Genomic DNA, 27,801 nt, shown 5'->3' on the forward strand with positions numbered 1-27,801 from the left:
CACTGTTGTATCTCCCAGGACTAGGATAGTACCTAGTACACAGGAGTTGAGTAAATATAAGTCTAATGAGGAAATGCTCTTTGACTTGGTCCAAAGGAAGGGAAAGAAAAGAGCATACTAGATAACAATAATTGTTTATCTTTTAATCTGTCTAAGCCTGAACCCATGAATACAGAGCAAACTGTGTTATTTTGGACCAAAGAGGATAATTAGGAATTTTCTGGAGTCACAACATCTCTGGGTCGCAACAGAGTTTCGGGATCAGGCCACGTGACCCCATTGTAAAGGTAACTGGTTAGTGAAGATGAACTCAGTAGTAGTACTCTGTTAGCTCTGTCCTCAGCTCCGTACTCAACTACCACTAAGGCCAGAAACACGTGTGGTAAGGAAACTAGCATTCCTTAACTGGCCAAGAGTCCAGCTTTAGAAAAGATGTATTCTAAATATTTCTGATCTCCTTTCAGGAAGAAACCAATCCTGCTTGTGCATGGAGATAAACGAGAAGCCAAGGCTCACTTACATGCCCAGGCCAAGCCTTATGAAAACATTTCCCTCTGCCAGGTGAGCTACTTCTGTTTGCAGTCATGCTTACTCTGTTAGAAGGACATGTAGACATTGAGTCTGTCCACCCATCTAAGGGCAAGAGTCTTTTGTCCTTCACCAACAGATACTTGTCTAGCCTTGGCTTAAAGGCTTCCTGGGATAACCTGTCTTGTGTGTGGGTAGCCCTGTGTCGGAAGGATATTTCTTTATGTTGACCTGGTATCTCAGTATTAGGTTCTCCAGAGGAACAGAACCCATAGGGTATGTTTGTGCAGAAAGACTTATTTTAAAAGAACTGGCTCGCATGATTGTGGGGCCTGGCAAGCCCAAATCTTGTAAGGGTAAGCCTGCAGGCTGGAGACTGAGAAAAGTAGATGCCACAGCTTAAGTCCAAAGACAGTCTGGAGACTGAATTCTCTCTGCCTTGAGGGAGTTGGTCCTTCACTTAGGCCTTCAACAGACTGGTTGAGGTCCCAAACAAAGAGTAATCTATTGCATTTGGTCTATTAACTTAAATGTTAACCTCATCTAGGGGCGCCTGGGTGGCTCAGTTAGTTGAGTGTCTGACTTTGGCTCAGGTCATGATCTTGCAGTTTGTGAGTTAGAGCCTCACTTTGGGCTCTGTGCCAACAGCCCTGAGCCTGGAACCTGCTTCGGATTCTGTCTGTCTCTCTCTCTCTCTCTCTCTCTCTCTCTCTTTCTTTCTCATGCGCTCTCTCTCTGCCTCTCCCCCACTTGCACTCTGTCTCTCTCACAAAAACTTCAAAATATTAAAGCTGTTAACCTCATCTAAAATACCTTCATGGCAACATGTGACCAAATGTGTGGGTATTGTGACCTAGCCAAGTTGACACAGAAAATTTAATCCTCAGCATTTCCTTTTACTTTTTATACGTGGGTCCTGACTTCCCATCTCTGGAGCCACATAAAAGAAATCTTCTTCCAGAGGTGACTGATGTTTGTATTTAAAGTTCTCCGTTGTACTTTAGTTTTCTTTCAGGTTCAAGCATTCTTTAGTTGTAACAATCCCAATCTTTCCCCAACCTGCTGGTACTCCTGTTTGCATCTAGTTTGCCAGTGTCCTCGAACCTGACCAGGTTATCTGGATGCAATTCAGTGGCTGTTGTTTTCTGTGAGTGCAACTTGAAACTTTTTATTTTGACGACTTATCTGACTGGTGTTAGCTGCTGCTGACAGTTGACCTGTAGTCCTCTCAAATTTTCCACCTGAATTGCATCCAACGTCTATACTGGACAGATGAACAAATTAAGCCTGTTTAAAAACTAGCTGTGTGAGTCGTGATGGAAATGATCCAGACTTAATGAGGGGACACTAAGTGGTCTTGTAACAGGTATATCTGTTTGGTTCGCTGGGACCAAAGCAAAGCAGAAAAGGCCAAAAAGTTGGCCAGGTTCTTGATACAGTTCCTTAATTCTGTCCTAATGCTTTTCAGCCAGTACGTAAAAATATAATGTAAGTCTTGGACTTTGATCATAACTGGTTGCTTTTGATGCCATGCCTGAAAGAATATTATGTGTGGCACTTCATGCAAGAAGCAGGCAAACTGGGGAGAGAGAAGCAAGAATTTTTCATAGTAGGATTTCCTTCTTGTGGAAATAGTGGTTCTGAAGTGGCTGGTGTGATGTTGACCTTTGCTATTCAGGAGGCTCATCAGTCCATTTGTGAACAGCTGTGATAAGACCCTCCCATAAGCCCCTTTGTCTCCCTGCCATGGTAAAATTGCCTCAAGGTTTCTGCTCTTGGAGTGCACTGACCAGAGTGAACTACATAGAACCTATTTTCTTTTCCCCATTTTCTTTCCAGAGTCTTTTCTCCTGTCCATATAAAATGTAAGAGTTCCAATTCCTTTTAATGTTTCAACTACAAAATGTTACCTGTGCATATGTGGTTATTTTTAAACATTAAAAGTGAGAAATCTCAATCTGATCAATCTGGAACCTGTCTCAGATTTTTCCTGTGATATAACCCACAGTACTTTCTACAGTTGGAATTTTAAAACCGGCATTCCTTTACCCAACATGTTTGTGGCTCACCTTCTACATAGATAAGCCTCTGCTACGAAGTTGCGAAGATAAGCCTCTGCTACGAAGTTGCGTAAAATGCCATTGTTGTGCTTATGCTTCCAAAACAAGAAGAGGTTAAACTGCAGTAGGATAGTTCTCATCAGATTAATAGTGGACAGAAAATAACAAAGGAATCCTAAAAACCAGTGATGAAATCAGTGGACATAGAAAGTGTTTTTCAAATACGAGGTACCTAATCACGAAAGTTCAGGTGTGGGGCATGTCTGGTGGCGTGTACCAGGCCGGCCACTAGAGGGCATGACGACCCACTGTGTTCTTTACCTCTTGCAAAGAGCTGTTCAGAAGGTCCCACCCAGCTCTAGTCTGAAGTGTAGGATTGTGGCCCCATCATAACTTGTTAAAATACCGTTATACCTTGTCTATAAGATGAATTCTTGGCTATTTTGTTTTTTTGGCAACATAGTGTCATTTGATGAAATGGAAGCATACCAGGCACAGAATCAACAGATAGTCACATTTTGCATATGTGGGGCCTGGGCCAGAGGTTGAGGCCTTATGGTGGTCAAGGTCATATCGCCTGGGTTCTGTCCCAGTTCTCCACCTACCGTCATGGAGTCCATCACTTAACCTCTTCAAGCCTAACTTGTTCATCTTTAGGATGGATTGCTAATAGTCTTCTTTACTAGGTTGTTGAGCCAAAGATTTGGTACATTTGCCCCATTAACTATTACCTGTTGAAATTATCATCCATGTGCTTGTACTGAAATTTGCCAGAGAGGCAACAACTTACAGCAAAACTAAACTCAAAAGCCAAGTCTCCTGACCATTGCTCTTTCTGAGCTAATCATCAGTTTACAGAGAAGCAGTCCTCATTCTAATTTTGTAATTTTAAAGACCTATTGTTTTCCCTGTCATCTTTGGCAGACCACACAAATGGGTTCTGGTCTGTGAGCATCCCTAAACACGGAGTTTAAAAGTGTACGGAGCGGGGCCACCTGTCTGAGCAGCCCCAAGACAGGCTGTGTCCTACTCACTTGTGTGTTCCAGTTGCCCATTTCTGCCTCCAGCAAACAGGTCCACACATCTGCCCTGTTGGGGTGGAGGGCTTGATTTTAATAGTATTTTCTTCCATTTGTAGAGTGCTTCCCCCATTCAGGCCCTCTCTTCCAGGCACTTCATGTTATTGTCATTTACTCCTAAAATTCTGAATCCCCTAACAGTATCCTTATTTTAAAGAGGAGAAGAAAGACTTAAAAGATGAGGCTTAGAGATTTAAGTCTTGCAAAGTTGTGAAGATGCAATCTGTGTCCCACCTGCGTTCCTCACTGTTGGGGCCTTTCTGTTTAACTCTTTCATGGCCTACATCTCGGGGCATATTCTGCTTAACTAAAGTCTTGCTATACTGGGTGTTAAAATGTTTTAAATTTAAATTTAATACCCCTATTTGTGAAGGTACCATTTTGTAATAGGGAAATTGTTACCTCTTTTCAGCACTTGCTATGTTACCAATAGAAGACAACTTGTAACATGATAATGTGTGCTGCTACCATATTAGTTCTTTTAAATATACTCTGGAAACTCTGATAACTTTAATTTCTGTATAAACCAGATATTTAATTGTAAAACTTTGCATAGGTTCTCGTTTTGTTTTGCCTTTTGTTTTGTTTTGTTTTTTGTTTTCAACTAAAGAAATCAGGCTTCTTGTTTCTGATTATTGTAATTAAAAATGTGGTATGTGTCAGGGCAGGTGGGTGGCTCAGTGAAAGTGTCTGATTTGGGCTCAGGTCATGATCTCATTGGTCATGAGTTCAAGCCCTGCATTGGGTTCTGTGCTGACAGTATGGAACCTGCTTGGGATTCCCTGCCTCCCTCCCTCCCCCTCTCTCCCCCCATCTCTTGTGCATTCATGCTCTGTCTCAAAATACTTTATTAAAATGCAGTATGTATAAAATCATTCTGGCTAACTTTAATGAGCCTCGCTGGATAGGATTATTCAAAGTTGTATTGTCAATCCAGGGCCTTTCCACTAGAGGGCAGTAAAAACAAAGTTGTCCTGAATCTTTTCTAACTTAATTTCCAATAGATAGGGATAATGAGTTTATTAAAAGTGACTCAACTTCTTTTTTTTTATCCTAGGCAAAGTTGGATATTGCATTTGGAACACACCATACGTAAGCAAATTTTTTTTGAAATGGGGAGGGTATGATTTTAGTAGAGCAAAGGATGCTTTTCTAAAAGTGCCCTTAAAGGAACTTAGGGCTGACAGTTTTGCCAAGGGGGGAAAAAGCTATCAGTAAGGAAGTAGAGACAGTGGAACTGTTCACTGTCTCAAGACAAAGTCCTTGGATTCTGGCTCTCAACATGAAAGTCTGAATCCATGATGCGGTCTCTGCTTTCTTTCTGTTTAGGGCATTTCTTACAGCCAACTGGGGGGTGGGGAATAGATTATGGTTGTGTGGTCCGTGGTTATGGATGACTGTACGTGTCAGTCATGTTCCTGTGGATTCCACAACTTAAAAAAGGTCTGGTGATTGCTTAAGATGCTGAGTTGCATTCAATAGAATATTGTTAGGTCAGCTGTGATGAAAAGAAAAACTATTCTACAAAGTTGACGGGAGAAGCTGATGCCGTCTCTGCTCAAGCGCTATCAGAAACTTGTTTTGGAATAATTTTGAGACTTTATAAACTAGACAAGAAAAGCTTCTGTTACTTCCTACCTGACATGTGTCTAATGATCAGTTTGACTCCTGTTTTGCTGAGACTTTTTACATATTCTATAAATAAGAAAAAGATATGGTTGTCCCTGTTTGTATAAATCACATTTTGCTAGAAAGCGTTTTCAAAAGAACAGGACAGAGCCGCCTCTTCTAGACCAGCGGTGGAAATGGGTTGGTGTTGCAGATGTATTCCTTCAGGTATCAGTCTCTAGGGTGGCAAGCAATCTCCTAAGAGGAATTAGCCCTCAGTCTTGGTATGACCATTGTTTTCTTGATGTTATGGTGACTTGAAATAAGGACGTCTGTTCACCATTCTTTGGCAAAGTACAGTTTGAAGCATACGGTCTATCTTAAAATAGAACCATAGCAGGAAGAATGGAGCCATTTTTTAAGAGGATACATATCGGCCCTCCATTATCTGCTCTTAGATGCCCTTGGATAAATGTTATTTACCAACTATCCCTAATCAGTAGCCTCTAACGGGACAGGGTTTGAGGATTATTGTGAACTTAAGCATTTAGCTCAGGTATAAATTACTCATATAGCATCCTGTGAGCTCAGTGCTAATTTCAGCAAAAAATAGACAATAGCCTTGAATAGACTGAATAGGCATCTTAGGCTCCCCGCTCTGCATCACGAGAGACCTGAGTGGTGGATGGCAGTTGTCACCCTGTCATGGGTAGGCAATTCTACCAGTAATGGATTGCACCAAATGGATCCTAGTCCATTGCCCTTAGCTGGAACCCTAGCATTAAATACAGATTCTAAAATACTGTTACTCACTCGGGCCCTGGACGTGATTTACTAGGTCTTTAGTGCCAGCTTTCTGCCCTGGCCACATGTTCTCTGCCAGCAGTTGGCATTTCATGGGCATCATCACACTGCACCTGCACGCTGAGGAGGAGGGGAGCCTACGAATTCCATCTTCTTTCTTTCCTTTCCTTTCCTTTCCTTTCCTTTTTTGTAAGTTTGAGAGATTGAGCAGGGGAGAGGCAGAGGAGAATCCAGGCAGGCTCCAAGCTGGCAGCTTAACTGACGAAGCCACCCAGGTGTCCCAAACCCATTTTAAGTTTTAATTCTCATTTGTTCACTGCTAAAATTGACCTCATTTTTTTCTTTGGTCTTTTCCTTCCCCATCCCCCCCCCCCCCCCGCTACACACTTAGCAGGTTACACTCCACAGAGTTGCTCACTTGGAGTGGTAAATGCCTAGAGAAGTAATGACAACAGAGCCCTTCCCAGACACATGGTCTGTGTAGTTTATATTAAGATGCCAGTATCTCTAGGAGATTAAAATTGTCTTTTTTTTTTTTTAACTCAGGTCTTAGTGACTTTCAGTGACTCATTTAAAAAATTCTAAAGAGGGGTGCCAGGGTTGCCCAGTCAGCGAAGCATGTGACGCTTGATCTTGGCTAAGGCTGTGATCTCACCGTTCATGAGTTAAGCCCTGCATCGGGCTCTGCCCTCCTGGTGCAGAGTCTGCTACGGATTCTGTGTCTCCTCCTTTCTGCCCCTTATCTGCTTGTGTGCTCACTTTGTCTTTCGAAATGAATAAACTTTAAGAAAAAGTTTTTCAGGCATTCATTAAATACCTGTTATATTGAAATATGGTTCTCGTGTCTTGGGACTTAATAGTTCTCGCAGCTCGTAGTGTTTTGGCGAGAGAGGGGAAAACCTAGGATTTAGAAACAGGAAACCTTCCGGCTTGTGTGGCGCTGGGGTATAAAGTGCCTCCCCACCTTGACAGTGTGTAGTTACCACAGTAAACAGGAAGTAGTCTTTGAGATGACATTCACTTCAGCAAGCATGCATTGACCATGTACTGTGCACAAGGCATCTGGAGAGGACCACAATGTAGCCCCTGTCGTAGTCCTGTTAGGTACAATAAACATTCTTGCTCCAGGTTTCTGCAGGATGCCACGCAGTCCCAGGGCCTGTCACCCAGTGCTTTAGAATTCGGAAGCTTTTCAACGTCCCCCAGAGCTGGGAGGAAAAATGCCTCTGGCCCTGAGAATCCACAGCAGGGAAGGAGGGCAGCCAAAGCAGCTGGCCAGTGAATGTCTCCACCTAACTGGGAGCCAGTGGCAGACTGTGGGGTGGGCAGGGCACCTCTCTCTGCTGGCAGCTGTAGCCAGGCCTCCCGGCACACATGACTTCCTGCTTCATCTTGCCTAGACCACACTGTCCCAGCCAGCCGTCCGTTCACACACCGGTTGTGTGAAGGATCTGTGGCCCGTTCTTCCGTGTTGAAGCCGTGCCCAGCGAGATGATCCACGCACAGGGGATCCAGACAGGCCCTTTGGACTCATTGGGGAACCTTGATCATTCCCATTACCTTCTAGCCATAGACCGTGTGGTTGCAAGCGGAGACTGCGAGAGCCTCCGGGACGGGTGTGAGGGCTGTGCTGTGGAGCCTCTGGAAGGCCTGGCACACGGGCTCTGCGTAGCTCTGTCGTCTCGCCCCTTTACAGGAACGGTTTCAGATTGGGGAATTGTCCCTTTTGCTTCCCCCACAACTTCCCAGATAGTATGTAGGTCAGCATTTCTCCAAGGGTGCTCTCATTTCTTCTACCTTATCCATTTTCGTGATTTTATTAGTTTATGCCATTTTGTCTGAGGAGGATCTGGGTCCCCTCAGATTAGTTCAGGATTCTGTTGGGTGGGATTCACTGACAGCAGTACATGATTTTCCTGATAATTGATGCCTTGATTAATGGAAATATTTGTGAAACTTCCATCTCGAATTCATAACTGGTCGTCGTCTTAATTACAGTCAGCTGCTAACTTGGCAACTGTGTATGTAAATCTGCCCAGATTTCGGGGAGCACGTTTCATAAATGGAGGAAAGATTGGTTCAGCAGCTGTCAGTTCTCCAGCTTTGCATTAACTTACTGTTTGCTGGCTTGGGTTAAATTCTCATTTTGCCCAGAGCTATGTATCTCCTCTTTTCTTTGCAATACCTTCTTATGCTGACCCTATCCTGTCCAAGTATTCGCGTTATTTGGAGAGAACCAGTGGTCCATTTTGCCCCCCATGCCTGAACTGACATCAGTAGGTATTGAGGAGCATTTTGGCCCCAATGCATAGAAGGTGGAGCTACTGCCTTGCGGAGTCTCTAGTTATATTGAGAGAACTTAGGTTCCTGAAATAATTAGGAAACCATTGGGAAGCCAGGAAGCCTCCTGAAGTAGTAGTAGATGATGTAATAAAGCAACGAAGGAGTCGTAGAAATACACTTGTGGGAGAGTTGGTTTCAAGAATGCATGTTAGTTACGTTTTCTTCTCGCAACAACACCACAGCAAGGAAGGGGTTGATCCTTCACTTTGTAAGTGAAAAACAGGTACACTGAATGACTTCCTAGGATCATACAGTCTCCAACTAATGAATGGAGCTAAAGTCTCCCAGCTTCAAATAGAAAGCGGTTTGTTTCCTGTTCCTTATCCTGCTGGAATTAAGAGAACTCTGATGACTGGAGGCCTGGGGAAGGAAGGCCCACGGCAAAGGGAGGACTCAAACCTGGGTCTGACTTGAGTAAATGAAGTACAGGAAAGCCTTATTTCAGGCTAGACACATTGGTGAAGAAGTGTGGCGTCTGTGGAGTGTGAGAAAATGTCAGTCCTAGGACAGTGAAGCATTTAAAGTCCATCCCACATTAGAAAAGACCATGTACATTTCAGTCTATTACACGTGTCCATACTCCCGTGCTGAAACGAGTTACTTAATTATCTACGGTGTATTTTAGAATTTCTAACTTGATTACCATTTCTTAAACGCTAGCCATGATGTAGTGGGAGATGGTGACCATACTTTGAAAACCACCGGACAAGAAGATTCCCATTGTCCCAGGTAGTAGCATATAATGCTGAATAGATAAAGGGCCAGACTGGAGGGGAAGGGCTCAAAGTCTCAGGATTGGCCATGTGGGTGGGACATAGCAAAGGTTCACTTGTCAATACTCTGAGCATTTTGGAAGGTGGTTTTCTACCCACCACTTAAGTAGACTTGGATTTTAATGTGTAGAAGAAATGAAGATTGTAAGTATTAGAAGCTTGAGGAACAGAAGAGTTTAAAAATTCCTTTAGCCATGATATCTGCACTGAAAAATAGTACGTGTTTTGAAAGTAGCGTTAATGCCTTTGTTCTCTTCTGTTTTTAAAGGAAAATGATGTTACTGCTGTACGAAGAAGGCCTCCGGGTTGTCATACATACCTCTAACCTCATCCGTGCTGACTGGCATCAGAAGACTCAGGGGTTTGTGGGCTTCTGTTTACTTCACGGCAGTGGCTGTGGGTGGCATTCACTTTATTCTGCTATTGTGTTTAACAAAAAAACAAAAAAAACACCCACACATGTGGCATAAAAAAGAGACCTACACAGAAATAGTATTTTACTACCTCCCCTCAGCTCCACTCTCTTGAGGTAACGGGTGTTAACAGTTTAGTACATACGCATCCATGATGAATATATATGTAAATGTACTTTTAAATGGGATTACACACTCAACAGCCAAGCACAGGGAGCAAGCCTGTGCAAAGGATCTGAGGCAGGAAAGACGGTATAAAATGGAAGGTCTGAACCCATTATTTTTCTGGTGAGACCCATCAGTAACTTCCTTGGTCTCCATGAACCCTTTTCCCCACTTGTACTCTGGCTTGTCATTTCCCAAATGGTATTGAAGGGAAACTTCATGGTTAATCATATGCTGAAAACTTCTCCTCATCCCCAGTTTATTTTTCCGTAAAAGAAAGCTAAATTGGTATCTTTTTAGAGCCTTTAATAGGTTCATATAGTTGTGAATCTCCAAGAGGAAAAACTGACTTTTTTGTTGTTCTTTGGTTTTTGTGTTGTTACCAACTCTGTCCTTGGTATACTCAGGCTAGATTTGGTCTTTTGAGTTCTTTTTAAAAGAGGGGCTTGGTTTTTTTTCTGTTTTAGTAACTTGCCCAAATCAAGTTCTAACTATTCTCCCTCTTGGTAAACTCTTGATTGTGGCTGGCTTTGATTTCCATTTGTTTACGTCATTTTGTACATCTCTGCTTTCTCTGGGGTTAGAAGAAAGTCCAGGATTCATCTGGCCTCTTCCAGGGTCTGCGTGTCCTTCACTCTCCTCCTCTGCCTTCTCGTCCTCCCCGTCACCGCCCAGGCTGGGCTAGAGCTCTTAGCTCTGGCAGAGCCCAAGTCACACCGTAAGTTGAACTGAAATACAGGACCTTCCAGCCTCCATCCTATGGGTTTGCTTCAACCCCAGTGCCATGTAGAACAATGGTACCCTCTCTCCTTTTACTGCCTTCAAGTTGGAAAGACAGGCTTTTCCCTGAGCCCGACATCCCTAGTTCTCTCTCTTCACTCTTTCCCTGCCACGGCAAGTGGCTTAGAGCCCCATCACCAGTGCCTGATAGTTCTCCTGTAAACGTGTTCTAGTTTCCGAGTGTCCCATTTAATTGCATCTTGAGAAGCATATTTTAATTCCAACTGGTTCAGGGTGGAGGGCATCCCCATGGTCTATAAAAGCCTCAGCCACTGGGTTTGAGGTCAACTATGCCTTTGCCACTCCTAGAGCTTCTGAGCTGCTGGGTTGGGTTTTTGAACCCATGAGTCATATGGAGTTTGTGAAGTTGGCCTGTGTGGCTCAAATAATCCTACCTGTGGCCTCCAGCTTATTTTGGAGTGAGAAGCTTGAGCCATGTTCTTTAGGTCTCTCCAGGATGGCTGCTCTGGGGAAATGGATTAAGGGTAAGGATTTGGGTATTCGGATTTTTTTCCTTTAAAATTTTTTGGGGGCACCTGGGTGGCTCAGTAGGTTGAGCGTCTGACTCTGCTCAGGTTGTGATCTCACAGTTTGTGGGTTCGAGCCCCACATTGGGCTCTGTGCTAACAGCTCAGAGCCTGGAGCCTGCTTCAGATCCTGTGTCTCTAAAATATTGGATATATAGAGGAGTCCCTCTCTAAAAATAAACATTAAAGACAATAAAATTTTCTCTAAAAAAATAGTTTTATTTTCATTTAACTTTTTAAATTGAGCAGGTAATAGTTTCTATTGTTTAAAACTTAAAGTACCAAGGGTATGAAATCTTTCAACTTCCCTCTGCCCACCACCTCTGAGTAGGGTAATGTTACCTCATGTTTAGTCTAGATTCTGGTCTCTCAAACTTGCATTTTTGTGTTGTGGGTTGTAATTTTTGTAAGACATTTAAAAGCAGTCCTTTTGTGTAACCTTCATGATGGTTCTAGTAACACTCTGCTGATCCTTTTCTGCTGTACAGGTGTTCCAACCACCCTTTCAGCTGCTGCTTGGTCTGCCTGTTAATTTCTCACATTTAAAATTATTTGGCCCATAATGATTTCACATCTTACTTGGTAAAGTGCTAAAAACACTTCACATCTCAGTATCCTAGGTTAGTAAGTTGTCATCTGTCAAGTTCCTCATCCACCCAGACACCAGAGAGTGAACCTCTAATCTGGCAGGAGCCCACCAGGTTGTGGGCTCTGAATTGCTATTTGTGACGGAGAGACTTCTTCATCCAGCCCAGTGGGCTCATTTTACACAGAGAGGCAGGTGCTCCCGGAAGGCCTTGGCCTGACCCCAAATGACCCAGATCTGGCCCCAGAACCTGGGCTACAGTCCTTGTCACACGTGTTACCCCTTGTACAAGGGGTCTTCTTGAGGTGGGAAGGGAAGGTATGACCTGCTACCCTGCCAGAAACATGTGCAGAGTTCAGAAGACATGCAGCCAGGGTCCTTGCGGTTCTGGACGCTTCCTGCCCTGGGGGCCTTCATCTCGCTGCAGGTCTCCTTTGAGGGCGGCCGGTGAAAGGAATCGGGTAGTTTCTCTTTGGGCTTAATGGGATAATAAATGGGATTAAATATGGCTCAGTGGGATAGCTGCTGGAGGGGAAAAGCAGGGACAGCAAATAGATCCTCAGTACTTGTGTAAGCCTGACGTTGGTCATAACCTCCGGTGTGAAGCACACGTGTCCTGTGAGGCAGGACGGCTGACGTGGTTTTGCAGTTGAAACTGAGCGCAAGAGGTTTGAAGCCCTACTTGTCTGTGATCTGTCCTGGAGCACTTCACAGAAGGGTGGGGTTTAGATACGCTTTTCCCACTTGTGGGTGTAATATAAAAGTTTGGGAGAAGGGCATTGTTTTCCTTTTGAAGAGAATTGATGAAAGATGTGTTTAATATTTTGCTCACTAGATAATTTGAAAGTCTGAGGTCAGTGTAAACGTAGCATCATTAAATGTGGTGTCACTCCTTCCAGACACCAGGAGAGTACAGGATATGAAAATATCTCCAACTGCTGTGGCATACACATCATGAAAAGGAGTTTCCTTACTAAAATCGGATTTGTATACACATTTTTCTTCGTGTAGATGACTTTTCCGTTTGGCTGAAGAGCTGCGTTGGTGTAGCTTGCTGGGTCACCACAGGTGGTGTGGATTTACTACAGCAACTAGAAGAGCTATCACCTGTGTTGTCACCCGGCCTTAGCAGTGCGGAGGTGGGGCTGGGGGCAAAGATAACGGTGTGGTGCGAGAGGAAGCATAGAGCATTCGGTTGTGAGATGTGGGCAGAGGCCAAATATTCTGGGTTCCTAAGTTCATGGTGAGGTGTTAAATTGAGAAGCATTCTGAATACGATGGAAGCCACTGGAGTGGGTGTGAGGGGATCTGTGCTTCCTGTTTCCTCAGGATCCGTCTACTTACCGTGTGGACACAGCCGATGAGATTTGCCTCTTCCTTAGGGTGAATGTGCAGTCAGCACGCGATACCATTGTGTTCAGTTGCATTCCTGTTGTTTTTTTCTGTTCCAGAATATGGTTGAGCCCCTTATACCCACGAGTTGTCCACGGAACCCACGGATCTGGAGACTCGACAACACATTTTAAAGCCGATCTTATCAGCTACTTAATGGCTTATAATGCTCCTTCTCTCAAGGAGTGGATAGATGTTATCCACGAGCATGATCTCTCTGAAACCAAGTACGTATCGTTTAGCAATTTGGGGTTCTTAAAGTAGGTGAATACCTTGAGAGCCACATGGTGTCTGTACTGCAAGGGCCTTGGAAAGAGGTAGAATGGTATTTGGCTGTCCTTTATAATATGAGAGCAGATTGTCTCCGTGTCTGTGTCTCCTAGATCTGAGGCACTGAAGTGGATGCCAGTAAATCGTGCTCACCATCAGCCTCCCTCTGGAGTATCTGAAAGTCACTTATTTCTTTGCCTGGTACCTTAAACCTTGTGAATGTTCCACCATGATGTGACGTTCTTGAAAACTCATTTGAGTATCAGTTACTATTCTGAGGAGGCATCTGAAGAAAATAGGTGGTCTCTCAGAACATTTCGTGATTACATTAGTTTTATGTGAATTTTGTGATTTGGGGGTCTACAAATCCCATCACTGTGCTCTATTAACTTGCATTTTATATCCTTTTAGTGTTTATCTTATTGGATCAACCCCAGGACGCTTTCAAGGAAGTGAAAAAGATAATTGGGGACATTTTAGGCTTAGGAAGGTAACAGAATTTTTACTATTTTAACTTGTTCTTTTAACTTACATTTTTCCTTTATAATTACATTTTGATGGCAGCTTCATAATAGCACAATTCTGAGTGAACTTGATCAGTTGATTGTAGTTCTCGGTGATTACTTGCACCTTAATGTCTTGCCGCCTCTTTTAGAAGTGTAGACTGCTCTAAATGGCAAAAGCATAAGGACTTTGTTAGTTTTTATTTCATAAAGAGACCTCTCGTTTATTCAGCTATTGTAGTTTTGGATTGTTGTCAGCATGTAAAGGATTTTTAACATGACAAATCAACCAAGAACAGAAAAATACTATTGAGTAAAGGCTACAGCTGTGCTAGCGTGTATTTTGTTTACTAACCAGTCCCTGTAAGAGTTAACGACAAAAGTGGCATTTGCTGCTGCTATGAAAATGAACAAAGAAAAGTCTTCACCAAATTAAAGCCACAAGCAAGTTAAACATTAAGGTTTTCTTCATCTCTGTTTAGGAGATGTAGTACTGACATTAATGAACCTGAAGTGGCTTTCTTAAAAGCTTCACCTTTTTCCGTGAACTGTTTGTCATGTGAGAATTAGCCTTGGTTAATGACACTTTAATTTGCTTTTTTGAATTGAGACCACAGCTGCAAGCAGGTGAGGTCTTGAAGCCAAGAGAAGCCTAGAGAAGGCATTAGAGCCTACTAAGTCCATAGCTTTGAGGTAGATCCCCATACCTGGGCTCAAATCCTCACCTATGAACAAGTCCTGTGACCTGACTCTCGTCTATAAAATGGGTATAATAACAATACCTCACACAGAATTTTGCAAGGGTTAGACGAAATAGAGAACGCAAGGCCCGCGTTGAACGTTCACTGTGCTGGTTAGTGGTTACCAGTTTGTGGACTGATGGTTGCGACAGGCTAGATTCTTGTACACATTGTCGAGGATCACAGTCTTCCTGGAAGATAAAGAGCATCTTAGAGTTTTCAGACCATTTCTCACACACAAGCTCATGTTGCATCACAGCTGCCTTCCAGGGAAGACGGGAATGATCAGACTTCGGTTCCACTGACCTGTAAATGGACGTACAGGGACACGTCCAGGGCTATGTAGCCAATGAGGGGCTGAGCACCAGAACAGAAAGTGGGTCCTGGAGCTTACCGTTCGGGCCTGTTGCTCACACCATGTTGCCTTAGGGTGGAAATTGAGACCTAGGCTTTTGGGCAAGTGTGTTTATAAATATTAATGTCTAAGCTGTGTTAAAATACTACATATTAAACTAAGCAATCAGAATACGGGCTTCATTTTTCTTCAGCCTCTAGGTAATAACTATGTGTTTAAGTAGTAAAATTTCCAAATGTTTTTGAACTGTTTCTGTAGCTTTGCAGATCACACACCTGCAGTGCTTAAGGTGGTCTGTATATATGTAAACATATTTTTTTTTTACAGCATCACCATGTGGAGCCCAAGTGTTAAATTAAATCTCTTTCAATTGATAGGAGTCAAAATACCCAATAGCTTTTATTTTTTAAGTATTAAACAGTTATTTCAAAGCAAGATCCCATTTCATATGGCAGGCTAGTGATTTATCTGACATTTCTACATTTTTCTTTAAAAAAAAAATGGTTTTACTTTAATAAAATCATGGAGTTTTGGAAGAATGCTTCTATCCACCTACTCCATTAAAATATTTTTAGTACTGAAAGAGTATTTTCCAAAGAAGAAAAAGTGTGAGGATGAAATTGATCTCTAATATTTTCAGCATTTTTCTATTGATTGCATTCCAAGGACAGAAAGCTGTGTTCTGAGTTGTTAAACCTTTTCTGTTGACAGCTTCTGAAAGAGCATGCCTCATCCATACCTAAAGGAGAGTCTTGGCCAATAGTAGGTCAGTTTTCAAGCATTGGCTCTATGGGAGCTGACGAATCAAAATGGTTGTGTTCGGAGTTTAAAGAAAGCTTGGTGACCCAGGGGAAGGAGAGCAGGACCCCAGGGAAAAGTGCTGCTCCCCTCCATCTGGTGAGTGCTTTTCCCGCTCCAGGTAGAGGTGTGTGTGTGTGTGTGTGTGTGTGTGTGTGTGTGTGTGTGTGTGTGTGTGTGTGTTTGCTAGTCCAGGAGAAGAACAAGAATCCGTCCTCCTCATGCAGGTTTTCTTCCATGAGTCTGGGGTGGAAATGGCAGCACGTTAGCACCAGCACTGGTGATCAGGTGGCCCTGGCGTCATCTAGTGCTGGGAGTGTGCTGCTTCAGCCACAGATGAACCTGTGATTTTTCATTCCTTCAGGTTTTCAAGCAAAAGAAAATATAGTTGCTAAAGCATTGCCAACAGAATGATGAGTATTAGAGACTTTTGAATACACAATTTTGCACTGAACGCTGCGTGAACTTGGTATTTTTGAGGGAAGAGTACTCAAACCGAAGTGGTTTTTTTCCGTCAAATATATATACTTCCTGTAGTTGACTAGAAGTTCAATTTTTTCATAAGATGAAACTTTTTAAAAATTTAAAGTAACTTTTTCAAATTTTGTAAAAGAAATATTTCTAATGGAGACTTTCATTTTCTTAGAAACATTCCTTTTAAGAAAGTTTCTTTGACGTACATTATGAGTTTGTTCTGTCTTTCCTTTGTTTTTAGATCTACCCTTCTGTGGAAAATGTGCGGACCAGCTTAGAAGGCTATCCCGGTAATTAATGGAAACCGTCTGAGTTGAAATTTTTGTGTTTATTTCATACATGCCCTGGTAAACTTTTTAACACAGGTAATAAAAATGCCATTCTTCTGGAGAAAAGTACTGATAAGAAATTTAGAGAATATTTTCCCCGAACTGGCTAAGGATCATAGAAATGCGTACTACTGAGCGCTGCCATGTTCCAACGATGGTACCATGCAGTTGGGCCATTTGGGTAGGTTAACAGTAACTCTCGGAGTACTTTCTGTTCTCGTTGCTACAATAAGGTGGTCACTTCTGCCAGCAGTGGGGAGCTTGTCCTGACAAATAAAACCACCTTTCCCTGCTGCATCCTGCCTTTCCAGAGAAATTCTAACATGCCTTTCTCTGATCTCTCTCTCCATATCTTCCCTGCTTGTGTCTGTGGCTCTGTGTGGTTCTTCCAGTTTTGAATCCCAGATACAGATATGTTTAAGGTCCAAAACTTCTGCTTAATCTTGGGATGCACCTTTGTTGTCACATAGTGTATATCTGTACTTTCTAAAGCACTTCATCTGTAAGTGTCTGGATGATTTTGTAGGCAACTTTCAACCTTGTTCGCGACTTCTCTTGCATAGTGCTGGACGGCGAGCTTTTATGTGGAATCCAAAGCCCTTCAGATAGCACATTCAGGAGGTGATAACCAAAAACCCAAGCAGTGTTTGCCTCTGGAAAAAGGAAACCGGATTGGCATTTGCTTGTGGCTGGAAGCAGAATGCTCAGAATTAGACTAATTTAGTCCATTTATTGCTTGTAATACTAGATACAACTCTGCCAGAAAAGGCTTGGTAAGGTTTGGAGTGTATCAGCTTTGCGTAATGGCCAAACCAAAGTTATTATAACAGGACTCAAGCACATGGTGATGTGTCGGTTTGTCTTGTCCTTTGTCAGCTTCTAATAAGTTGGATCCATTCAAAATGTACTTCTTAATGGGGGAAAACATGGTATTTTCAATAAAGCTATTTCATAACTGGTCCTGAATAGGTTTTTAGTTTTGTGCAGTAGAGGAATCGACATCCCTTATTTGATGAGTCAAGAGAAATTTAAAGCTTTCTTTGGAGATAGATTACTTATGGGGAAGTTCTAATATGTGTTTGCAAAGTCACTGGTGGATCTACAATGGTACTTTCTGCCTTTAAAACATGAACAAAAATAGTCTACTAATTGTGTTTCCACTTGGAACTGTATCTTTTTTTTTTTTTAAGTTTATTTTGAGAGAGTGTGTACAATCAGGGGAGGGGCAGAGAGAGAGAGAGAGAGAGAGAGAGAGAGAGAGACAGAGACAGACAGACCATCCCAAACAGGCTCCATGCTGTCAGCATGGAGCCCAACATGCAGGGCTCAAACTCACGAACCGTGAGATCATGACCTGAGCTGAAACCAAGAGTTGGGAACTTAACCGATGGGCCACCCAGGTGCCGCTGGAACTGTATCTTTATTTCCTATGCAAGAATAGGGCTTTTAGAATTCCTTTTTAAAAACTTCACTGTTCACTGAACATGTTAATTTTATTGATGATTCCATTACATTTGTGAGAATGTTAATACAAACTCTGCTTAGAAAGGGCAGAGGGTAAAAGGTGAAGGAAGCAGGAGGACCGCGTCTTGTCCTAATCTACCTCCCCAGCTGACCTGTTCTTGGGCCAAAACGGAGATGCTCCAGACCAGAGTGGGGGCAAGGATTTCTCACCTTCGTGAGGACTGCAGGATAGGCCAGGATTTTTTATATAGTTTTTGTAACACTTCAAATCTGTGCTGTTAGAGATGTTAAATTACCACCCCTGAGTGATTAAATAATACCTTTCTCTTTTCAGGGCATAAACATTTATATGTATCCCTAAGAAAGGAAACCCCACTGAGGGAGCACACCTAATACAAGTATAGACCTTTTTGGGGTTCCTGGGTGGCTCAGTCGGTTAAGCATCCGCCTTAGGCTCAGGTCATGATCTCGCGGTTTGTGGGTTCGAGTCCCGTGTCAGGCTCTGTGCTGACAGCTCAGAGCCTGGAGTCCGCTTTGGATTCTGTGTCTCCCTTTCTCCCTGCCCACTCCCCCCAACCCCCCAGCATACTCATGCTCTGTCAATAAATATTTAAAAAAAAAAAAAAGTTAAAAAAAGGTTTTTTTTTTTTTTAATAATAATAAAATAAGACAAGTATAGACCTTTTTTTTCCAAGTACTGTTCCATGAGATGAAATAGGAAGTGGTTTGTTTTTTGTTTTGGGTTTTTTTTTTTTTCCAGTATTTACTATAGATTCCTAATGAAAGATCCTCAAGTAGTTTTCTGTAATACTTACTTTGTTTTCTTTTAAAAGCTGGTGGCTCTCTTCCCTATAGCATCCAGACAGCTGAAAAGCAGAATTGGCTCCACTCCTATTTTCAGTAAGTAATTGGTTTAGAATGTTGCTATTGTTTCTTTCGGAATAAGAACGTTATTTATTGTCAGTCTCATGTTTTAAAAAAGAACCTTACATAATGTAGCTATGTTTTTTTTTTTCATCTACATATGTTAGTGATAGAAATAATTTAAACAAGATTTTGAACACTATTTGGAATAGGTTTTTAATACCAAAGAGTAAAATTTATCCCTGTGAAGTTTCTATTTAAATACTGGAACTCAAAAAAAAAAAAAAAAAAGATAATGTTGGGTAGTTTAGAATTTATGTAAGCAGCATTTTTTTTTTTTCTAATGTTTATTTATTTTTGAGAGTGAGAGAGTGAGTGTGAGCAGGGGAGGGACAGATAGGGAGAGAGACACAGAATCTAAAGCAGGCTCCAGGCTTCGAGCTGTCAAGCACAGAGCCCGGTGTGGAGCTTGAACTCACAAACTACAGGATCATGACCTGAGCCAAAGTCGGACGCTTAATTGACTGAGCCACCCAGGTGCCCCGTAAGCAGCTTTTTAAAAAAAGTTATTTGAGTATAACTGTCAATGGTACATGAGTTACGGGTGTAGAACCTAGTGATTCGGCATCATTGTAGCTCGTATTTCCAGAATGTAATTCTTCTGTTGGCACGTGCACGTACTGTGACTGCAGCTTGCGTAGGGTGAAACCCACACTGCTTTCTCCAGGATGGAGGATAGTACTTGGTTTGCTCGGTGGTTGAATGGCCAGGTGAAGGGAAGGTCTTTCGTCCCTCTCTTGTTCCAGGGTTGCACTTGCTCTGCGTGTTCTTGGCCCATCCAAGACACTTGTTCTGCGTGTTCTTGGCCCAGTTTCTTGCTTGCTTCAACGGGTGTTAATTACACCACACCACACAGTTGGAAACAAAGGCAGATTGCATCTCGGTAGCTCACAGTCTAACTTGGTGTCCCCTTGTGGGTCTCTTGGGAAGTTATTCCCTACAGAGGACATTCCCTTATGTTGAGCTCTTTTCACTATTCATTCAGGTGAATTTAATGATCCAGAAAACAGTCTACCTGATCCCAATTCTGGCCTCAGTCTCTTCTCATGAGGAACCATCCTCTTTAAATTTGTAAGCAGAGATGGTCACCTCATGACATAGGTCCTTTTTCCCCCACAGAACCTCAGTCCTGCAGTATTGCACACCTAGAAACCAAACTCAGTTACATGATCGTCATCCTTGGACTCCAGTGTTTCTGAATTATCCTCCGGCTTTTCAACATTGCTCTAATATTCATCTTGTTGGCTTTTTTCCCATTTTGTACTTTATTTCAAAAAGCTTGTACTGAGCCTGTACTTAGTAATACGCTGTGGGAGCATGATTCCTGCTTTGGAGGAGCTCACAGCCCACCTAACAGACAAGACATGCAGATGGGCAGTTGAAGTCACAACTGAAGTAAATACGTATGTGAATATATGAGTCTTAATGGCAGAAAAGAGATCGGAAGGCTGTATACCAAGAGGTCACAGTGCTTTTTTCTGTTCTCTAAACAGTTTAATAAAACACCACAGGGTCTAGCACATAACTGTGTAGTCACTTTTTAGATTACGGGATTTTGCTTTTCATGAAGTGTCCTAATAGGATTATGATGGGTTTATATTTTCTTATTAGTAATATATTTTTCCTGTCACTAGCAAATGGTCAGCTGAGACATCTGGCCGCAGCAATGCTATGCCACATATTAAAACTTATATGAGACTATCTCCAGACTTCAGTCAAATTGCCTGGTTCCTTGTCACAAGGTAAGTAGGCCTTATATTCTTGATGGGAAGAATTTTTAAAATGTGTTTGTAACTCCTGCTGTGAATACCCAATAGGTTTCCGTTAGGTTTCCAAAAGGTGGTGTTGTGCATGATTAGTTTTCAAAGTGTGTGTATGTCTTCTGAGCCTTATTAAGAGGCCTGTGACTTCCCCTTCACAAAGCCTGTAATCATTGCCTGATTTTAGGAGTCTTGAAGTTTTTAAGGTTTGCACAAAATTTGTGTTTACTCCTGTTTTTTAATACTTCAATAGTAGGAATTAGGCAAGTTAACAATTGAGGTAAATCCAGAACAAAAATGATGCGGTAAAACTAGTATTCCTTAGTTACTTTCTCTCAGAAAATTGACACTTGACCAATCCAGTCTCTTCCAATGCGTTTTTTTTTTAATTTTTTAAAACGTCTTCATTAAGATATAATTTTCTTTAAGATTCACTTATTTAAATTCTGAGTTAGTATATTCCTAGAATTGTGCAATCATCACCATAATCTAATTTCACAATTTTCATTACCCTCTATAAGAAACTCGTTATTAAGCTTTTTTTATGTTCATTTTTATAGCAAGGTAGATTGTTGTGCTCTCAGAAAAAGAGAACTGGACTAGAACTTTAGTTCCTGACTCCTAGTCTGACCAAAGGCCATTAGGCATCTCTTAATGATTCAGTGACCCGATGATGTCAATGCGAATAATTAAGGTATGACTGAGTAGAATAATTTCTTTAATGAACAGACTTTGAAACAAAAGTTTAAGAATACTCAAGAAGAAACTTTGAAACAAAAGAGCCAGTTAGAAGCAAAACCAAGTTCCCTTCCTACTTTCTGGAAATTAGTGGCCTTCCTGGCTCAGGATCAGGAACAGTGACCTGAACTGTGTTTAGTGGTATACATTAGATGCAAGAGTGGGCTTCTGGACAGTTTGTGAGGCACCGTAGTGTAATAAAAATATGGCTCCTAAAAATTTAAGATGCTTTTCTATCATTTATTAGCTGTGTGAATTTGGGAAATATATTTAATCTGTGTCCATTTCCTATTATATAAAATGGGCAAAGTAATGGGTGCCTCCTGGGGCGGTTAAGTGAAATGAGATATGCTAGAGGCTCAGTGCATATGACCTAATAGGCCCCAGGACACGACAGCTGTGGTTATGCTTGTCCAAGCTTCACCACCGAGACTGAAGGATGGCCAAGGGGAATTAGTATGCATTTCTTTGCTGTGGGTCTTTAAAGAGAAACTTTTTTTTCTTTAATTTTTTTAATGTTTGTTTTTTTTTTTGAGAGAGGGGCAGAGTGTGAGTGGGGGAGGGACAGAGAGGGAGACACAGAATCCAAAGCAGGCTGTAGGCTCTGAGCTGTCAGCACAGAGCTGAGCTGTGGGGCTCGAACTCACGAACCCGGAGATCATGACCTGAGCCGAAGTCAGACACTTAATCAACTGAGCCACCTAGGTTCCCCTAAAGAGAAACTGTAGCTTCTGAAAAGTAAGCTTCTTGATGGGGTGCCTGGGTGACTCAGTTAAGCATCTGACTCTTGATCTCACCTCGAGTCATGATCTCGCAGTCCCTGAGTTCGAGCCCCGCATCGGGCTCTGTGCTAACAGTGCGGAGTCTGCTTGAGATTCTGTCTCTCCTCTCTGCCCCTCCCTTCCTTGTGTGCACTCTCTCTCTCAAAATAAATAAACTGAAAAACTTTTTTTAAAAGAAGTAGTTTTCTTGGTTGTGCTCTTCCTGGGTAGAGAGGTCAGTGCCTGAGATGGATAGTGCCAGGGAGAACAGAGATCTGAAATGTATGTGTCCTCTGGGTAAGTGAGTATGAGATTTTTATTAATCCCTCCCACACTTGTATTTTACATAACACCCTTAAAGGTAAACTGTTCAAATATTCCTCAGTTAAGAGAAGTTATCAATATGCTACCTAGCCTTCTACAAAGCTAACCAATAAGGAAATAAATTTAGGTATATTATGGACCCTTGAACATGATTCAGAGAAATTAGATATTGAGAGAGCTCACATTTTAATGTCAGCTCACCTGTTCGGTAATTATCTTTTAAGCTAAGTTATTAAGTTTCAAGTAGTAAAAAGTAAACCATGTTATTAAGTTGTAATATGAAAAGCCTGGCTTTTCCTATCCTGATGCTGAGTGTGACTGTCACTTCCTGGTGATGAGTTGGGGAGACCAGATGAAATCTCTACCTGCTTCCAATTCTAACATGGCTACCACTGGAAATATTCCTGACTAGTGAGCCATCGTTCATCCCAAGGGCTACTTTATTATACAGCTCTTGTTATTTTGTTTTGTGCAGAATACCTTAAATGACGGAACAGTTTTCTCAGTGTGGTCTGACAATTCTCTGATTAGTGATCCCGTCCATTAGAATACTTATTTGTACTAGTCAAGGTTCTTTCTGAAGTCATACCACTTTGAATGTCAAATTGAATTTGAAGGCTATACTTTGAACTTTGGTTAAAATCTTACCTGATTTTCCTCCGTGTAGGAAAAGATACATAAAGAAACACAAACATTATTTGGTAAAATTAGTCTTATCTAGCTGGCAGCATCATGTTATCCTGCTGGGAAACCTGTTGCCTGGAGAACCCTCCGAAAAGCACACAGTGACCAGAAGTGTTTTTGTTCCTTCCTCCATTGGTCAAACGTTGCCTCCAAGATGTAAATGGATAGGACTCCTTTGTGTAAGAGTCCTCAATGTGGGTCTTTGACGTTAGAGTTGGAAATCCTGGTGCTGGGGATCCATGGATAAAGAAGAGATGATGTTTGAAGTGCTGGCCTTCACGTGAAAATGGGAAGGTTGAGTCCAGAGAAAGTAGGGACAGTTCCCTCGTACATTTCTGTGTTAGTCACGGTTCTCCAAAGAAACAGAACTAGCAAGTGAGATAAACACACGGATTTACTTTTAAGGAATTGACCTGTGATTGATCGTGGGAGCTTGAAAATACAAAACCCGGAGGGCAGGCCTGCGTCCTGGTGTAGCTGTTGGAGTCTCGAGTGTCTACTTCATTGGAAAATTGAATTTACCGTCTATTTGGGGATTTTGTTTTCCTCAGGGTGGAGTTAAAAGATGGTTGTGCTTCACTAAAGTTGGGTATTTATTGATCCTGTGTTAAGGGTATGAAGGGGGATTGAGAGTAACACTGAGGAACCCTTTTCTGAAGGCAAAGTTTTTGTAGTTGAGTTTAATGATGGTGTTCATTCAGCTCCAGGAGTAGAACAAGACATGACCCATGCCATGCGGGGGCTGCAGAAAGAGATAGAACACTGATTATATGCTAGTTGTTTACCTGTGTAATGATCTGGTGGAAGCACCCTTAGAAGTGTGTTATTGTGGGGAGGGGGGATGCCTAGGTGGCTCAGTCGGTTAAGCGTCTGACTTTGGTTCAGGTCCTGATCTCACGGTTCATGAGTTCGAGCCCCACATCGGGCCCTGTGCTGACAGCTCAGATCTTGGAGCCTTCTTCAGATTCTGTTTCCCTCTTTCTCTGCCCCCGCTCTGCCGTGTGTGTGCATGCACACACACGTGCTCTCTCTCCTCTCAAAAATGCTTTAAAAAATGTATTATCCAGTTGGGGTGGGGTCAGGGTGGGTCAGAGACCAGCTGAAGGTAAGGCAGTGATATTTCAAGTAGGCCTGGAAGTCCGCCTCAAAAAACCAGATGGATTGGAAGGGAAATCTGAGCAGAGGAAGGGGTGCGAAGGCCGCGGAGCTGGAAAAGTGCATGGGCTTTTCAGGGCAAATCTGAGGGAGTCTGCAATTAGGCGAAAGAAGATACTCCCATACCTCCAGAATGGATTTTCTCAAGCTATGGCACCGTATGTTCTTAGCCATAAGTCCAAAAAGCATCAACTGTAAATTTATTGAATATTAGTTGGTGTTTTGTATTATGTGAATGTATGCTTTCGTGTTGAGTGGATATTACTAAACTCTAACTTAGAAGTTAATTTGTTAAGAATTTGAAATTTGTCATGGATTTGTGGCTTATACTTTTGTTCCAGAATAGCTAGGCTAAAAACTGTCTACTTACCAAAATGCATAAGGAATAATTACAACAACTATTTGATTTTCATATACCAGACACTGTTCTAAGCACTTTTTGTATTCATTTAATTTTCACAACTGCTCCATGAGGATATGGAAAAAGAGCGGTTAGGTAGGCTGCCCATCCATGGTCACATAGTAGTTACCTTGTGGCAGCAAGATTTGAACCCAAGAAATTGGGACTCCTCAGCTGGCACTCCTCACCCCAACCTTCGGATGCCTCTCCTCATTAACAGTGGAAGTGTACCTGTTTTCTGTGAAGACCAGTTAAGTCAAAAACTGCATCACACTCTGTGGTATTTAAAAAAAGAAGAAAGGGAGGGGGTCACTTGGGTGGCTCAGTCAGTTAAGTGTCCGACTTCAGCTCGGGTCATGATCTCGCAATTCGTGGGTTCAAGCCCCACATCAGGCTCTGCTGACAGCTCAGAGCCTGGAGCCTGCTTCGGATCCTGTGTCTCCCTCTCTCTCTGCCCCTCCCCTGCTTGCTTGCTCGCTCTTTCAAAAATAAATAAAAAACATCAAAGAAAGAAAGAAAGAAAGAAAATATCACCTGGCATTCCAGTATTAAAGGATGTCTGAGAGACACCTGAAAATAAAATACTTGGAGCCCGCTCTCGGCCCTTCTACAATAACAAGGGTGTAGATCCACAATACAAGTGACCTGTATCAGGAACTCGCTTCAATTTTTGTTTCTTGGTTTGCCACCTTATCCCCAAGTCAGAACATCCCAAACTGAGCTCTTCTTTTCAAGAAGAATATGTCTTTCCCTCCTGGCCCTGGTGGCACCTGCCCATTCCTTTATCCTCCAGTTTACAGCCCAGCCATCCTCTTGCTGTTTCTGCCTTTGCACGTTCTGCAACATTCACTGAGGTCCTTCCTCCTGTGGATGCTGAGCCCTCAGGACAAAAACAGTAAGATTGAAGCAGTCCTTTAAGATGCTTTTCTCAGATGACAGACACAGAAATAGTTAAAATAGGAAGAGATCGATTCTGTGCTTGAGGTGGGCATGTGGATGCTTTGTATAGGACTGTCAAAGCCCGTTCATCCTAAAAATGGTCTCACTTTATTGTTCTGATCCCTGAAACTACCAACTCAGATACTCAGCACCTGGACTTGTGAGGTGATTGCCTCTTTGCCGTCCCATCACGCAAATGGTCTGCTTCCCAGGCCACCTTTCCTTTCCTGGTTGTCAGTGACCCAGCATCTTTCAGAAAGATGAATTTTCGTCCTTGGCACTCAGACCCTAACCATACCATTTTCACCTTGTCCTGCCCTCCCCAACCTCAACTGTCAGAAGCAACCAACCTGGCTGCCTGTGCCCCTGTAATCAACCTTCCATCAGCTCCCTCGCACTGCCTTTGTTCTTTTTCTCTGCTTTTCTGGTTGCTACCCCTCTCCTAAGAATTATGCTCAGTGGGGCGAGCCTTGGTGGCTTAGTGGGTTAAGTGTCAGACTCTTGATTTCGGCTCTGGTCATGATTTCAGGGACATGAGTTCAAGCCCACGTCGGGTTCTGTGCTGACAGTTGTGGAGCCTGCTTGGGATTCTCTCTCCTTCTCTCTGCTCCTCCTCTGCTTTCTCTGTCTCAAAAATAAATATTAAAAAATGTGCTCACGGGGCACCTGGGTGGTGTCAGGCGGCTGACTTTGGCTCAAAGGTCATGATCTCACGGTTCGTGGTTCGAGCCCCGCATTGGGCTCTGTGCTGATAGCTCAAAGCCTAGAGCCTGCTTCAGATTCCGAGTCTCCCTCTCATTCTGCTCCTCCCCTGCTCGCACTCTGACCCACCCCCCCCCCCAAATATAAACAAACACTAAAAAATGTGCTCAGGCCTGATGTCCTTCTCTTGGGGGGGCTCTGCCAGCCTCCTGCTGCCTTCTCCAGAGCCTTAGAGCATTTATGTAGGTACTGCCATTGGAGCTTGTAGCTCCTACATCATTGTCTTGTCTCCTCTTGTAGAGAAGAGTGACCATGAGCTTTAATGTTGTCAAATAGTACTGTGTGATCATGCCTACTATTGAACAGGTCTTTTTCCTGGAACAAGTTTCTTAACCTCATTGAGCCTCGGATCTCTTATTTGCACAACAGCTGTACAGATGAAGGGACATACTCCGTGACATGACCCACAGACCAAAGAAAGTTCGTCTCTACAGTTAGAAGTTAAATGTGATACACTGACAAAGTATAACGAAAGACTAGAAGTGGAAGTAAAATATAAGCTCAGGAGTTACCAGTGACAGTGTAGTGTGACCACTGTGTATTGCCTTCTCAGCCATTAGGATGAAAGCATCTTTACCAAACAGCTCCTTGTACGCACATCCTCTATTTCTCCTTTGAGACACTGTGTTCCAGGCAGGGTGGTCTCTGTGTCCCCGCATCATGTTCGCTCCACTGCAATGCCTCTGCTGATGATGGCCATTTGCCTCACACGTGCTGCCCCTCCTGTCTCCAAGAATCCTAATTGTTTCCTTAAAGACCCAGATTAAAATATATAGCCAGCAACTACTATCTGGCACTGCTTGTAACAGTAGTGCCCCTGCTTCGAAGTGCCTTCGAAATAACCTCCCTCCCCGTAGTTTGTGTGCCAGTATTGTGAACTGGTTACTGGAACAGAGGAAGATCAAGTAATCGGCTCGTGCGGATCTGGGACCAAGTCATCGTCTTGAGTAGCCCATAATATTCAATATGCATTTCTTGAATGCCAGTGGTATGCCAGGCAGAGGGGACACAAGGGTGGTATAGCATGACTTCCATTTCTTCAAGAAATCGGGGTTCTGGGTATCAAGGATTAAAGGGACGCAGTTGTTGGCCCTCAAAGACACTAGTAAAGCCATATAGAGCTCAAGACCCTGTATTTTCACTAACTGCTTAAAAGCATGAAAGATGTGCCCAGGGAAACCAGCTTCATGCTGCTGCCCTGTGTCAGGCACTTGTATATACCATGTGGAACAAGAGACAGCCAATCTATTCTAACAGCTTTCGTTTTAGCCAGAGTGAGGTAGGAGAGAGAGGCAGACTGTATACACAGGAGTTAGCATGAAATCTCACACGAGGATTAGAAACAAGATGGGGTGATGTTGGA

The 27,801-nt window shown here is 42.7% G+C and overlaps 1 protein-coding gene and 1 long non-coding RNA gene across 7 annotated transcripts in view; one reads left to right on the forward strand and one right to left on the reverse strand.

The window, feature by feature from the left end:
• TDP1 (tyrosyl-DNA phosphodiesterase 1) overlaps window positions 1–27,801 on the forward strand; it is an 89,089-nt gene that overhangs the window by 11,236 nt on the left and 50,052 nt on the right. For all 6 annotated transcript variants that reach the window (XM_078447915.2, XM_078447913.2, XM_078447917.2 and 3 more), the window contains 9 exons: window positions 465–561; window positions 4,725–4,759; window positions 9,464–9,556; window positions 13,118–13,285; window positions 13,740–13,818; window positions 15,638–15,823; window positions 16,440–16,488; window positions 18,825–18,891; window positions 20,550–20,657. In XM_078447915.2, coding sequence (XP_078304041.2) covers window positions 465–561; window positions 4,725–4,759; window positions 9,464–9,556; window positions 13,118–13,285; window positions 13,740–13,818; window positions 15,638–15,823; window positions 16,440–16,488; window positions 18,825–18,891; window positions 20,550–20,657 — 882 coding nt within the window. The remainder of the gene's footprint in view (window positions 1–464; window positions 562–4,724; window positions 4,760–9,463; window positions 9,557–13,117; window positions 13,286–13,739; window positions 13,819–15,637; window positions 15,824–16,439; window positions 16,489–18,824; window positions 18,892–20,549; window positions 20,658–27,801) is intronic.
• Window positions 9,417–18,887, reverse strand: LOC132670200 (uncharacterized). Its single transcript, XR_009606524.3, has 4 exons — window positions 18,807–18,887; window positions 14,614–14,762; window positions 13,861–13,997; window positions 9,417–9,615 (listed from the first exon to the last, which is right to left on the reverse strand). It is a non-coding gene; the product is annotated as an uncharacterized LOC132670200 (long non-coding RNA).

The sequence above is a fragment of the Panthera onca genome, chromosome B3 (assembly GCF_046562875.1).
Source record: "Panthera onca isolate mPanOnc1 chromosome B3, mPanOnc1 haplotype 2, whole genome shotgun sequence".
Taxonomy (NCBI): domain Eukaryota; kingdom Metazoa; phylum Chordata; class Mammalia; order Carnivora; family Felidae; genus Panthera; species Panthera onca.